Source organism: Epinephelus moara, chromosome 6 (genome assembly GCF_006386435.1).
Source record: "Epinephelus moara isolate mb chromosome 6, YSFRI_EMoa_1.0, whole genome shotgun sequence".
Lineage (NCBI taxonomy): Eukaryota > Metazoa > Chordata > Actinopteri > Perciformes > Serranidae > Epinephelus > Epinephelus moara.
In genome coordinates this window covers 37,100,781-37,116,578 of record NC_065511.1, presented here as the reverse complement: position 1 = coordinate 37,116,578, position 15,798 = coordinate 37,100,781, and the positions used below count along the sequence as shown (strand labels likewise).

At 41.2% G+C, this 15,798-nt stretch overlaps 1 protein-coding gene across 1 annotated transcript in view; it reads right to left on the bottom strand.

The window, feature by feature from the left end:
- Nucleotides 1–15,798, bottom strand: part of LOC126391164 (inactive phospholipase C-like protein 2) — a 54,138-nt gene that overhangs the window by 5,617 nt on the left and 32,723 nt on the right. The window contains exons 4-5 of the mRNA XM_050045703.1: nucleotides 12,910–12,985; nucleotides 5,344–5,453 (exon numbers count right to left, since the gene is read on the bottom strand). Of these exons, the coding sequence (XP_049901660.1) occupies nucleotides 5,344–5,453; nucleotides 12,910–12,985 (186 nt within the window). The remainder of the gene's footprint in view (nucleotides 1–5,343; nucleotides 5,454–12,909; nucleotides 12,986–15,798) is intronic.

Here is a 15,798-nt window from a genome sequence, read left to right as displayed (position 1 = left end):
GACTTTTTTATGCAGTTTTGGACAACAAAGTAATACTATAATTTTTTTCTCATGATTTTGGACGACATACTATACTATGACTTTTTTTATGGTTTTGGTTGACATACTATACGTTGACTTTTTTATGCAGTTTTGGACGACATAGTATACTATGACTTTTTTTCATGATTTTGGACGACATACTATACTATGACTTTTTCATGCTCTTTGGGACATACTATACCATGACTTTTTTTATGCAGTTTTAATGACATTATGACTTTTTTCATGATTTTGGACAACATAATGACTTTTTTAAGGTATTTTGATTTTGGACGACATGCTGTACTATGACATTTAAAAAAAAAATAAAAAATTGACAATATACTATGACTTTTTTTTCATGATTTTGGATGACATGCTATAATACTATGACTTTTTTTTCATGATTTTGGATGACATGCTATACTATCTTCTTCTAGACCAAGACCCGCTCATGCTCACAGCAGGAGCAGAACCTGGAGACGAAGAGAAGTTAGTGTGCCACACACAAGGTTTGCAACTAACTTAACAGCAACAAGGAGAACCAAGTTGAGTTAGCACCCGAGCAACTGGCCTCCTTGGATCTGCACCTCCGTAACAAGGACACAGCAAAGACTGCACCTGGAACGCCAGCTCACATAAGCAGCACACCACGAAGCAACTCTTCCCTCCATCCATTCAAGGAGTGGTATAGCGTTATTGCAGTTTCCAGGCTATGCAAGACTGTTTTACTTTGTCAATTGTGATTTAATGCTGTTTATTGAGTTTTTTTTGGTGGTTGTTTACACTTAGCTTAAGCAAAGCCAACTAACCAATAACCTAAGTGATGTCAGTTTGCTAATGCTTTTCACAGACAGTCTTGCATGCAACTAAACATCCTCTGTACTACCCTTTGCAACACATATTGCAAACACATACTCATTCACTAATTGGCTTTCAACAGAGCGACACCCAAAGAAGCAACTCAAAGTTCTTGCTTCTTTTCATTTGTCTTTGTCCTGACCACACGGTCAGACAGACCCTCCCCTGATCTGAAGCCATCTTTGATTTAGCCATCTTGTAGTTTTCTGTTGTCAGCCAATTTGTTTTGTAGGCCAGATAGCACTTTGTTTCACACACACACACACACACACCTACCTTTTGTCTCCATCTCTCTCACATATAGACACACACATATATATATATATATATATATATATATATATATATATACACCCATGCTTGTATATAATTAAGGGTTTGTGTGTTTTGTTGCTTTGCTTTCTTTGTTAATAAATATAATTCTTTGGAATCATACCTGCTGTCTAATATTGCACAAGAGTGAATGAATAGTCAACCTCTGCATGTTAAGAACTCCAAAATCCTTCAACCTTTACGGTAATTAATTTAACTATTAATTAGTTATTAAAACGTTTCAACAACTTTAACTGATACCATTAACTGGCTATTTTCACCTTTTCGGGAATGGTGCACCACAAGGTGATTTGATACAAATTAAATCACATTATTTAACATAATTAATAGTTATTATTAAAAATTAATTATTACCAATAGCCATTTCAGTACTTTAATTGGAGATCTATTACGATATCTGCCCAGTTTTAAGGCTTAGATCCCATTACCGATACCCCTGGGTGAGGGATAATCCCATAAGTATGTTGTCCAAAATCATGAAAAAAAGTCATAGTATAGCATGTCGTCCAAAATCATGAAAAAAAAGTCATAGTATAGTATGTCGTCTAAAATCATGAAAAAAAGTCATAGTATGTCGTCCAAAATCATGGAAAAAAAAGTCATAGTATATAGTCACAAAAAAAAGTCATAGTATATAGTCACAAAAAAAAGTCATAGTATAGTATATAGTCACAAAAAAAAAAGTCATAGTATAGCATGTTGTCAAAAGAAAAGTCATAGTATACTTTACTTTTTATGGCACACTATGACTCTATGCATAGTATACTATGAAATTTTATTTAGCCCCTTTCGGTCACGCACCTTTTACATTTCTGTCTCATGTCCATATCATAGTCTGAATCAGTCAATATTTCCAACATGGCACAAGTCTGGATTCAGTGATGTCACATCAGTGTAACTCCACAGCGGCAAAAGGTAGATTTGCACATCTTCAGCACTGAATTAAATTTATCGATCATCATCTCTTTTGCAAAACCACAAAACACCCTAATGAGCCAATTCTCAGTTGCTGAGGAAAGTTTTGTCATGTGAACTTGAACCTTCACAGCTACATGACACCGTATGTATGAAAAGGTCTTTTGAAAGCTTCTGCTCTGTGTTCAAAGCTTTGTTGAGCAACAGCCATTTTTAAAGCTTCAAGACCTTAAGTCAGTTACTGGATGCTCCTTTAATGATCATCAAAAATCTCAAGTCTGTTTAAGTACTTCACCTGCCAACAATAAAATCTATAGAAGCAAAGCTCCCATTAACCATGGACAGAAGCAAGCAATGAAATACACACACTTGCTTGACTCAACTCAATTGCCTGGGGACAAATGATGAATTATAGCCGAGCTACTCGTGAGGTAATCTTAATTAACACGTGCAAATACCACAAATAAATATGCAGAAGGTCATTCATCAATAATTACGCCCTTGTGTTGGCAGTGGAAATTTAAGGCGTGGTGGTGCAGAGTGGTTTAGGCTAAGTAGACTAGTGACTCACCAAGCACTGGTACAAGAAAACATAAGACTGTTATCTCTCAATGTAACTCATAACTTTACATGTGAATTTGATTACTTTATTATCAGATCTTATATAAGTGCTCTAAATGAAATATAATATACATAATAATACTGTAAAAATGTTCGACAGGTTTCCATTTACAAACAATCAAGGATGGACAAACAGCAGGAAAGCAGAAAACCACTGAATTATAGTAGCTTACACTGTGTATGGACATTTTCAGGACTGAGAATAAAAGCAACTTGCTTCTGAAGTACTTTTTAGAGGCCAGTTTGTATAAGACACTTGACCTTACAATGTTTTGCACCCTTTTTCACAGGTTTAAGTTAAAGATCTTAGACTTTTGTTATGGCTGGAAAGATATATTTCTCAAATTTTGGTCACAGTTGTTAAAATCCGTGTTTCCAAGAATCCTTTTCCAAGATAATCCATCCGCCTGACAGGTGTGACATATCAACATGCTGATTAAACAGCATCATTACTACTACTATCTCCAGTGTCATTACCCTGAATTTGGCAGTACATCCAACCGGCCTCATAACCCACCTCAGAACCTCCACATCCAGCATCTTCACCTGCAAAATCGTCCGACCAAAGAGCTGATGCACCATCAGGTTTGCACAACTGAAACATTTCTGCAGAAAGCATCAGGACAAGACTAAGTGAAGCTCATCTGCATGCGTATCATCCTCACTTGGGTCTTGACCTGACAGCAGTTTGTCATCATAACTGACTTGTGCTGTTGTGAGGACAGCTGGATGTACTGCCAAATTCAGGGAAATGACATTGGAGATGGTTTATGGCAGTGAAATGAGCATTCAGGTCTCTGGTGGACATTCCTGCTGTCAGCAAGCCAATGGCACACTGCCTCAAAACTTTTGACATATGACGCTCTAACAAAAGGTCAGTCAGGAGGACAATACTTTTCATGCTCAGGCTGTAAGTTTCTTTCTCACCCTGCCATTCAGGTGACATTGTCTGGGTAGGTCAATTGAGTCATCAGCTGATTCACAATCAACCAGCAGCACAGCGACACGCCTCCTCTGACAGCCTATCATCTTGCTGCTTTAAATATGGTTCTTTGCTGCCATCATCACCACCCAGTCTTTACGGATTCATCAGCCTCAGCCCTCAGCAGCCTCAGAGTCAGCAGCCACTTCCACCACCAGCGTCTGGTGTCCAGGCGCCAAAGACTTCTGTTAATCTGTACACTTGTGTATAAAATATGATCTTTACTTCACTCTCCTGTCTCTCCTGATTGAACTGTGTCTTCATGTTGTGTGATTAATCTGCTCATTTTCGATGTGACCATCACAAGGTACACCTGTGTAGTAATGATGCATCTTGATATGCCACACCTGTCAGGTGGATGGATTATCTTGGAAAAGGAGAGGTGCTCACAAACATACAGATTTTAACAAATTTGTGACCAAAATTGGCCTTTTGTGTGCATAAAGAACTCCTACATCTTTAACTTAAACGAGAGAAATGAGAACAAAAACAAAAGTGTTATGTTTAAATTTTTGTTCCGTATAAATGCCACACTGAGAGACGCAAGGAATTTCTGGTGAAAAAGTTGTTTGTGGCAGTTAACGTAGACAACACAAGGTTATCTTGCAGTCATTGTCCAAGAGTGTCAACCTTCGCCTGTGTGAAATTCCTGCTGTTCACTAAACTCATATTAGATGTCTGCTGTCCTGCTGCCACACCTCTGAGTCACTGATCACATCTCAGAAGCTACATTTAAATATGGTGAGACTGACACAGCTGCACAAGTTGTTGTCAGACAACTTACAGAGACAACTTCTCTTGAATCAACAGATCTTTTATCAATGTGATCAACTGATAGCAACCACTACTGAATGGTTATCACCTTTGTAAAAGTTATCAACTGCAGCTTTAAGGCAAAACCTCCCGTCTCAACAAGGAATCAGCTGACGTATACAGTGTCAGACTGAATAAATGAAGTGAAATCAAAAGGTAATTCAGTCTGATTATCAGGGTGAATACTGCTGCAATGTATACAGGTGATTTTTGCAGCCTTCAGTCATTGAGGTCCGTTTTTAAGGCCCCATTTGCACGCACCTCATGACAACTGTGCTTGGAAACTAGTCTTACTGCCAAGCTCCAACAGAAGCTGTCATATGACCGGAATATCGCTGGTAGCAGCTACCAGAACTGTCCATGAGAAAAACCGCCCAAGACCACTGACCCTGACCTCTGACCTCCTCTGATCACAGTCTGTGTTGCAGGAATACGAGAATTAACACATTTAAAACCACAGTGTGCAATGTGGCAACAACATGCTACTCCAACAGAAACATACAGAGAACAGTGTGCTACATGTCAGAGCAGCACAGTGGTCACCAGGGGTGGAGGAAGTATTCAGATCCTTTACTGAAAGGAGCAGTGTGTAGGATTTAGTGGCATCTAGCAATGAGGTTGTAGATCGCAATGATCTGTTTACATGTAGAGAACCTATGATGGCCTTCAGTTTACACAAAAACGCGAAATGCCTTCTCTAGAGCCAGTGTTTGGTTTGTACCTCAAATCTGTACACAAGTGCAGTGCTGAAGTAAATTTACTCTGTTACATTCCACCACTGTGGATGAAAGTCTTACCTTCAGTATGGTGATGTTCCAGGTGAAGCTCTCCACCGCCTTGTGCAGCTTCCTGCCCTTCAGCCCCTCCTTCATGGCCAAGTCATGGAGGTTCTCATGAAATTCCATCGCTGCGAAACAAAGACAGACGAGAACGAGTGTCGACTTAGTTTTCGTGGTTGGAATTCGTGGTGGTTTGTGAAACAGAAGAGCAGCTGTGAGGTGACTGAAGTCTGGGAGATATGACTGGGTGCTAGGCCTGTTGTCACTGTGAGGAAACACATTAGAGCAAAGGCACTGTCATGTACTGTCAACATTTCACAGTCTCCTCCCGCAGCAGAAGGGCTGGCTGTGTGGAAGTCGAGAGACTCTCTGGCTGTGGAGGAGGATTCCTCTCTCATTACTGTATGTCTGCAGTGTGATAATGGATCGCAGTAGCTGCTGTGGCAGGTGGACTGCATGTTGAGTCTGAAAAAAGTAGGTGTGAGGATTGGATTTCAGACGTGAGAAAGTGAAACTGTAACTGTAAGAGCACCTGCCGTCAAGATGTTAGTATCTCTCTGTTTTAGGAAAAGCAGAGAGACTGAAAAAAGGTCAAGGAAGTGTGACCAAACTGATTTCTGTTCAGTAAGTGACAGTTATTTGAGAGCTAACAAAAGACGATACATCCGGTTTCTTTGGTCTTTGTTGTTTTAACAGTTCACACAGTGTTGCATTAATGTTCACTGTGTTGCCCCCATCATCCAGGAACAGTCTGCTGAGCATGTGTGCCTTCTTTCAACACCTTCCTTCACCATCATAAATCTGCAACTGTATCCCAGAGTGAAATGTTAGGAAGCTGAGGGGTAGAGCACAGCGGCACATCTCAGCGAGGTGTTGATGGGATGTCAGGGGACGGGAGTAGGCAAAAACTGGTGAACTGGAGGGGAAAAAAAGAGAAAGCAAAAAGGCAAGACAACTCAAAGGCAGAGAAGAAAACAAAAAGCAGAGTTGAAGGAAGCAGCGAGGCAGGAAGAGAGGGAAAAGAAAAGAGCCCCGGAAACAGAGAGAGAAGCAGAGGAGAGATGCAGCGTAGGCAGACAGACATGACGTTCTTTCACTGTGGATTAGCATCAAGGCACCGAACAGAGGAGGGATTTGTCTCCTGAGGAGCTTTCCCACCTCCTCTCTTCCTCTCTCTTTCTTTTTTTCCCCCACTTTGCATGACTGAGTCTGACTAAGGACATGTTTAATGTTAAGTTGGCTTTACAGTGCAACCCTGACACGGCAGCAACAGGCGACCACAGTCAGTGATGTAAATAAACCAAAGGGAGATGAAGCAGAGCTCCAACTACACACACAAGCCCATCGCTGCGTAACACACACTCCTGCACTGGAAATTCCTCGCGAGAATGCACACATTTCCGCTCGAAGAGCTGATATCAGCCAGAGTCGGTCCTGGCCCCTGTTGGTGCTGTTGCCATGGAAACATGGCATGCACATGAGAGAGACCCCCCTTGGTGTGAAATCGCCATAATAGGTGTGGGGCTGGGCTGTTCTAGAGCTTCTCAGCTGAGGCTGCCACCAGAGCTCAGGCGTGAATATAACCTCCAACAACTGACACGTTTATCATCTTTGAACCTCTTTTCTTCCATTTCCTGTGTTCTAACCAACATGTACAATTATTTCTCTCTTCGATTTCAGGTTGCTGCTGCGGCTGCACATGTGAACCATGACTGTGCTGAAGAAGGTGCACAGCTTCCTCTATCTCACACGCGCACAGGCGCACACACACACGCGCACACACACACGCACACACACACACACACAGAGTGAACTCACACTGGAGGTTGCCTAGCAACACTTTATGGAGTCTGGCAGGCAAGAAAGGGGGGAANTCACACGCGCACAGGCGCACACACACACGCGCACACACACACGCACACACACACACACACACAAAGTGAACTCACACTGGAGGTTGCCTAGCAACACTTTATGGAGTCTGGCAGGCAAGAAAGGGGGGAAGCTCATTCTCAGCAAGGCATTTCAGACTGATCTCTGTGAGGTAATGCTGCAAGACGGCAACTGTACAATGAAGGCAGATGCTCACGCGCCTCCAGCATGAAATAACTACAGTATGGAGCTGCAGATCAGAGGAGCATGACCTGAATTATTTATCAGACTGATAATTCTTTCAGCTAGAGATGATTGTATCTCATCATACTATAGAACGCCACTTCATCAGACACTGAACTGAGGAGAATCTGTACACCATGACTGATTAATAAAAATCCAGCTACGTCTGCATCTTAACTTTTTTATGATTTATCATTTAATCTGCTGGTTAATTACTTAGTCTATGAAATGTGGGGGAAAAAGAAAAACACATCACAGAGGCTGAGATGACGTCTTCAGATCACTTGTTTTTTGACCAACAGTCCCGAACCGAAGATATGTAATCTGGATTTGATCATTGCAACATCGTTTTTTCCTAAATTTGTACTTACGGGATCCCCCCTGCCAGGCCAAAAAAAATTAATAATTAATCTTCAATAGCCAAAAAAACTGCCAAATATGCACATATGCCACTTCTCATACATTTCTGTAGCTCTTACTGTTACTGTTATATTTTTCAAAACAGCGTACATTTGTATTTGCACCTTAGCGTTCACCAGTTGACATTTTTACGATTCCTGCTATTAACCTTTTTACTGTTAGCATTGTATGTAATTAAAATGTGTACCTTAACTTTAACCTGTTTACCTTTATGATCCCAACTGTTAACTGCTTACTTTGAAAATGTATGTATTTTTGATTTGTGCCTTAACCTGTCTGTATTTATGACACTTAGAATTAGTCTGTGTGCATTTCTGACATTTTGCACATTTGGTTTTTGCACCTCATTGATAATACTTTATTCATATTTTGTTCTATCTCTCAGTATAAATTAAGTTCTTATTTGTCTCATCTTAATTTACAATCTTTTATGACACAGAAAAGGAGAAAGGTTTCACATCTGAGAAGCTGGAAGCAGCAGACGTTCTGGATCTTTGTCAACAAATTTTATAATCAATAACTGGTACAGTTGTTTTTTACCAAATTGTTTCTGCTTTAATGTTAACTAATATGTAACTGTCCCAGCAATAGAGGCTGGTGGGTGAGGGAGATCGTGCCTTTGTGGTAGCTGCTCCGAAGCTTTGGAATAGCCTTCCACTCTCAATTAACTTTTTAGTGGTTTTAATATTTAAGTTATTTTATAATCTTTTTTACAGATGTAATTGTTCTTACTGATTTTATTCTGTTTTATATTTGTGTACATTTTATATTGCTATATATGTGTGTGTCATTCTTTTATTTTGTACAGCACTTTGGTCAGCTGTGGTTGTTTTTAAATGTGCTATATAAATAAACTTGATTTGATAGATTTAATGCATAGCAACATCCAGGTGGAGATGTAGTGCAAAGTATTTCACAAAACAGGATTAAACAGAAATTTTTAAAAAAAAGTACAATCTCTGATAATAAGAAAATAACCTTAAAACCGTTCACTGATCTTGGGGAACTCACTTTGAAAGGTATTTTAACATATCTAACACAAACACTGGCCCTTTGCTTTGTCTTCTGCAAAATGTCACTGCAGCTCCTCCCCATAAATTTACACTTGGCATTTAAGAACATCTCCTGTACTGATCTCGTTAGTCTGCAGCAGCTTCAGACGTCCATCTGCCCTGAATGCTAATTGGAGCCTGAGAGAGTGTCAGGTGAGGAAGTGACTTCCACGTTTGAGCTGCAAACACCTGACTGTTTCCTGACTCTGTCTTTGTGTAGGTCATTTTTTTTTCCTCTGAGGGGAAAGTGGGCCCTGTCTGAGCTGATGTGATGGATTATTCACAACTCTAATAGCTGTTGCTGCTGGAACGTTCCGCTTGCTGTAAAGGGGGAATTGGGTTTGCACTGACCCAGTTTCTACACAACAGCCACACACGAAACCACACCACATGCACGCATCGGAATACAAACAAGTACATGAGTGCACACACACACACATCACTGGGATAAAATTATGTCAGTTCGGGATGGAAAATAAATCAATGCTCAAGTTCATCAGTTTGCCATCTGTTGTGTCCTAGTTTGCGATTGTTGGCTGTTGAATTGTCTCCAGCTGATTTTAGATAATCATATATAATGGTGCTCTGAGACCGAGAGCGACACAGAGCTTCTGTGAAAGCTTTTCAAAAACAGGTCTGGTCTACTTGAGCATTTTCACTGCTGTGTTATTCATCTGACTATTGTTTCATGAAAAAGAGTGATTCACTCTGACAAGGCGTTATCAGTCAGGACCAGGGCTCACTGTTGCATCAGATCCTGTTGTTTCCAAATGGACAAGTCATGAAATGGAGTGTTATCTGTCCTCAAACAGGAATTTACTGATTATGTAATGCAATTTTAAGAGGAACTACGCCCATTTTCAAAACTCATAAATGTTACTTCCATAGCCTCAGACAGTCCAAAAATACTAGTGAGCATGCTCAACTCTCCCAAATCCAACACCTAGAGTGCTAAAACTCCAATCAGTGATGTCATCAAATATAAAGTCTGGAGTTGCGCCACAGACAGTTGTCTAATTGAATTTGGAAAGATGTTCTCGATCAGTGGTTCCCAACCGGTGGGTCGCCGGTCCATTCTGAATAACCAACAAGTGACTCACAAATGTGTCATGCTTGGATAAACACACTTTATTTTAAATACAGTGAATTTTCAGCACAGATATTTATTTTCAAGTGCCGTTTCCTGCTGTAGAGTGAGTGACTAATGGACAGCTGCTTGACAGAGACAACCCAGCATGACGACATGGCCAAAAGCAAGTGTGACGCCAAATGTATTAAACTGTGTGGATCATGGATCAAGTGGTCTGTATCATTCTGAAAGGTCAGCTTTTTTTTTTTAAACCAACATGGCTCAGTTCAAACTTTTGTTTTAAAACAAAACTTCTCATCTCGTCTGACATTTTAACATCAGATGATTTGCTACCACTATACTTCATAGTGATGTTTGAGTGAGAAGAAATCCGGATGCCGTGAATGGACCAGTTGGGAACCACTGCACTAGATGACACTGAGAGCATCCAGGGGAATGTTCTATGTATGAGGATGCACTTTCTGTTTCAGAACTGAGAACACTACAACAGAAAAGAGCTCATTTGGGTATAAAAAGAAAAACAAACATCCTGTGGATCCACAAAGTCTGGCTCTTTGAAGCAGCTTTTGACTTGATACTGAAATCACAAGCTTGAGACTTGTGTCACTAGTTTCTGGCTTTAAGAGAAATTAGCTTGTTTACTGTTACTGATTTTACTTCCCAAGGGCCGTTGTAGTAACATATAGGAATTCTTAATTTAGGTGATGCTCCCTCTAAAGGCCCAGACACCAAAGCAACAAAGAAATAGCAGCGACAAAACCTGACTGTTGCGTCACCTCATGTCGCCTGTGTCTCAGCCAAAACGATGCTTAGACAAACGGCAAATACTTCAGCCAACCGCCAACCAGCAGGTATGTTCTGCACCTGCGTGAGAGTAAAGAACTCTCCATACCAGCAGGGGGCAGCAGTTTGTATTCATCCTTCAAAAAGTTAAACTGGAAGACCAACAGGACAGAATCAAGACGCTAATTAGCCAGTTAGCACATTAACAACATAACACAATGTTGAAAGAACAAAGCATATTTACCATGCACTAGTGAACAATTACAAAACAATTACGAACCATTTCTGTTAAAGAACTCAATGGCATCTTAACTATTATAACAACTTTGTTTCGACCTCACCCTGTCATGATTTTAGCCGTTTTTGTACTTTCTTCACCTCCATTTCTCTTCTCATGCACTGAGCTGAACTGCCAATCAGAGTGACTCTCATTCATAGACAAGCTCCGCTGTTCCAGACAAAAGCCGACAAGGGCCAACGAGGGCCACCAGTTGAGATACACCACAAAAACCAGGGCAACAGATGCTCACCAACAGCCAACCGTCGGCTTGGTGGGCCCTAAAACATGAGATGGTAATGATGTAGAAAAAGATCTAACAACGTCTGGCAGACCTCTCCGTCAGGCTAAAACACATTGAATTATTTCAAAAGAGTGACTCATGTAAGCCCCATGGAGGTTCAGCAACAGGCAGAACTCGCGCAGCACAACAGTTGACAATGCACACTTGTACTTGTGCTCTACGAATCAAACAATGTCAAATATTTATGTGTTGAGCCAACACATTTGCAGAGTACATATTGTAAATAAAATACTGTAGGTCTGTAACTGCTGGCAAAACAGCAGGTGGTCTTCAAAGTACAACAAGAAACATGCTGATTAAAGCTGTGCGGACGAACAGAGTCATTACTGTAACTCAGATACAACTCACTCATTTCATACCGTTTTTAATCTCACATGCCACAGCTGAATCTGAACCAAACAGACAACAGTCAAAACAAAACTCTCAGTTGCACAGATGTGAGCGGAGGCTTCAGGGGATCTTCCTGTTGCCAGTAAGCTCGACATCACAGCGTCTTTTTTCCCAAAGCCACTGACTGGTTAATTGTTAAGGGCTGGAAAGGTGGTTGAACCGAAAACACCAAGGAGAAGACAGCATGACGCTTTTGATCGTGGCATTGGTTAAAAGAGACAGGCCTCCTCCTCTCTGATGTGCCAAGACAATAGAAACTGAATATTTTATAAGTCCATCCATCTGGAAACCAATAAAGCTGAGCCGTGGTAATGATGGTCCCACTCTGCCCCCTTCCCCTCTCACTTAGCCCCTCCAGCAGGCTTATTCAATGATAAATTAACCTTCTATGATATTTAGATGGAATTCTTAGCCAGAGAGTGCGTTATAAAGCACATTAATGTCAAAACTGACTCTTCTCATTGGCAGGTTTCACTCGTAGACTGCGACACTTGTTACATTGAACAAGAACTGTCACAGAATAAACTGACCTCTGAAAACAACAACAGCAGAGGAGGAGAGCTGCCCATCCTTCAGCAGCATCCTGTCTGTGTGCATATCCTTAAATCCAGCAAAGCCTTCACTGACGAGCTGCCAATCAAACTTCCTAGAAAAGCTCACTGGCGTCACTCTGCCCGTGGCCACATTAAGTCATCCTGTCACAATAAGCTGGAAAGCCAGGACAGCACAAACACATTAAACACACATGTGAGAGCCTAACTAGTATTGAGCGTCTGGTGGAGAGGAACTATAGACGGACTGCCATCTGTTGGCTTTGATGTTGTCCAGTTCACTCGTCTCTCTGAACCCTAAACCTCGCAATTAGAATACAGCACAGAGGCTGTTACTGGCATGAATCAAACACCTCTGTCTGAACCGCAGCTTTTCAAAGGGAGGCACTGACTGGATCACATACTTGAACATGATTCAAATGGTAATTCCACTTACGCAAATACGCAAAGTATAATCAGATCTATTGAATTTTAGATTGAGTGATGTGTGTAGTGTGGCTTCAGAGAGATGGTGGGGCCACTGGGAAAGCATTCAGGTGTCTAATGGTGTCAGGAAACAGCCTTTTAGGGTCATCCTCCCTCGCCGTCTGACCGTTTCTTACCTGCTTTTTGGGTTTGCAGAATTCTCTCGTACACCCCATCACAGGTCTCAAGCAGAGTCTTGCTGGTCTGGATCACCTGAAAGGAGACAAAGCATTTTGTTTATAGATGCCTTTTTTTCCACATGAGAATAACTGGCATCCCACAATAAAGCAGGGAGCCGTCTCCGTCTGGTGGCCGGGTGTTTCTATCCAGGGAGGGCTCCGAAACACAAGCTGTTATTACAGGCACGTCGGTGGGCGTGGTCGCTGAATTGCATTTTTGAAAGCCAAAATTAGAGGGAAGGAGACACAAGCAATTAGGGTGTTTATTAAAAGTTACATTTTCTTCCTCCAAACAGAAACTGCGTCTTGTCTTACGGAGATATAAATGTCAATCTTGATACTTGGTTTTGAAAGCATCTCTGTGAAAGAAAAGGCAGACAATCAGGTCGTATGATTATGATGGGAGTGAAACGTAAATACGTGAGTCATTTTGAGGCAGAACACCACCGTGTTATCTGCGAAATTGCAGCTGTGAAGGATGCTAAGTTTAGCTCCTGTGGTGTTATGCTCAGCCCTAATTGAGTGCACAAACTCTGCTGACCTGCAGACTGTTAAAAGTCTCATGGTGGCTGTTAAAGCAGACTCAAAGTCTTTGGGAATCCATTTACATATTAAATGCCAACACTGCACCCGCTCTTCACCCTACCCTAAAAAAAAAAACCTTTGGCTTCCTAACACAAGGACAACAGCCCAGTGGTGTTTCACAAGGTTAATGATGCATATGTAGCCTGTCATGGATAGAAGTAAATAAGCACCGGGTGAACAAGGTGCCTGACAGACCATCTGGATCTTTCTATTCGGTTAGCTTAGTAATAGCTTCATTGTTTTATCTGACGGAGATGATATAGCACCCAAATGTTGCTCTGCTTTTCATTTCAATTAGTGTCTGTGGGGCACTGAGGCCTTTGTATATGCAGGATTACTGTAATTGTCTTGTACATTTCCTTGTACACTCCCTAAGTGACTTAAATGTGCTACAAGGTCATGTCACAAAGCCAGGCCGCCCTGCTCTGCTGCCAAGAAGGAAGGGAAGGAAAGAAAAACACCATTTCAATCGAGCTCTGTGTAACAAAGCCTGAAAAAAGAGCAGTGACCAACATCATGCCCCTGAGATCGATCTCTGGAGCATGCCAGCTCTGTGGCGGGCCAGCAACAGGAGAGAGGGAGAGCAGGGAGGTGTCGGGAACAGAACGGAGGGAAAACAGAAAAGACGGAAACTTTTTCAGAAACACAGGAGAGCAAAATTTAAATTCCTCTCACTCTCATATTATTGGCATAGGCAATTTAGTATTATCAAAGATTAAAAGCCTTTGCACAGTCAGTTGTTTTTTTTTTTTATCTGAAATTGTCGCACGTCTAAAAATAAATACGACTTCACGTTGTGTCAATCATGTTTACACACTGGGTCCAAAACTTCCGCCCGTCATTAAAACTGTTTTTCACATCTGTCAAAGTCTTTAGAGACTCAGTGCCCAAGAGTCAAGTGAAAAAAATGTGGCGGCGGGACACAGACACGACAAGACAGAGGAACCGGTCGCACATGATCATGTCATGATTCAGACAGCCTCTTTCAACAGGTCAGATAGTGATATTCAGGTGGATGATGATGAAGAGGAGGATGTGGACCATACACAGAAGGTGGAGGACAGGATTTTTTTCGGATGACGGACTAAAAAAATCCCCCAAAAAAACAGACTCGGTGTGCAAAGGCTTTTAGTCTACATTTAGTCAAATCCCATTAAATGACCAAAACCAACAATGAATAAAATGTTGCCTGTGAATCCAAAACCAAGTATAGTGTATTCCTGAATGAGCCACACTGTTGCACTGCGTTGCAATGTTCCTTTATTACCATGAATCTATGAACGTGGGCAGCAAATGTTGTAATGGTGCCAATATTGTGAATTTGATACGATATTTGCCTAAATATCTCGATACGGATACTGAAACAGTAACACATCAAAAGGTCTACAACATTAGTGCCTGAATGTTTGCCAAACATCGCCCACGCTGTCAGAAACACATCCTCTGATTGGTATATGAGACAGGAACGGAGCCTGTGATTGGTCAACAGGCATCATGGACGGCTAACAATGAAAAAAACGGTTTTCAGTCCAAAAAATATATATGAATAATTCCAAAAGATAATCAGAGTCAGATTTATGATGACAAATTCATTTTACAAAGTCTCCAAAAAGCTACTGCAGTTTAATCCTGGATGATTAAGCTTGTGAAAGGGCCATGATTGCACTGGAGTGGCATGACGGTTAGCTCCTGGGCACAAAAAGCAAGTCTATCATATGCAGTGTTCCAGGGATATTTAACATCAGCAACGTCGTGTCCTAAATGACATTGTCGTCCCAAAGGTAACTTCTATAGTGTCCAGTATGTCATATTTTTCTTATCAATCCTGTTCAACGCTTGACTGTGAGAAAGACTCACGCAGGCAGCTCAGCTGTAAAAGTGAATATCAGCATCTAGGAGCCGACTGGAGTTGGAGCTGATAAATACCTGTGACTACAGAGTCAGGAGTGAATGCCAATTTGTAACCTCAGAGTATATGCAGGAATCCTGAGGTTAATTTCAATACCTTTTTAAGACTTTTTTAAGACCTTCCAGAAAAACCTTAAGACCTCATCGCCACTTCAAGCTGTCGTTAGCAGCAACGCATCTTTAACTTACTAAACAGTTGTAGTTTGCAATTAAATCTATGGAGCACAAACATACAACAGAACTCAGATAAGATGAGAAGGAATAAAGCTTGAAAGAATAAATTAAATCAAGAGCAGGTTTATTAAAATACACCTTAGGTCATAACAAGTAACACAGCTCTACAGCTCAACATCA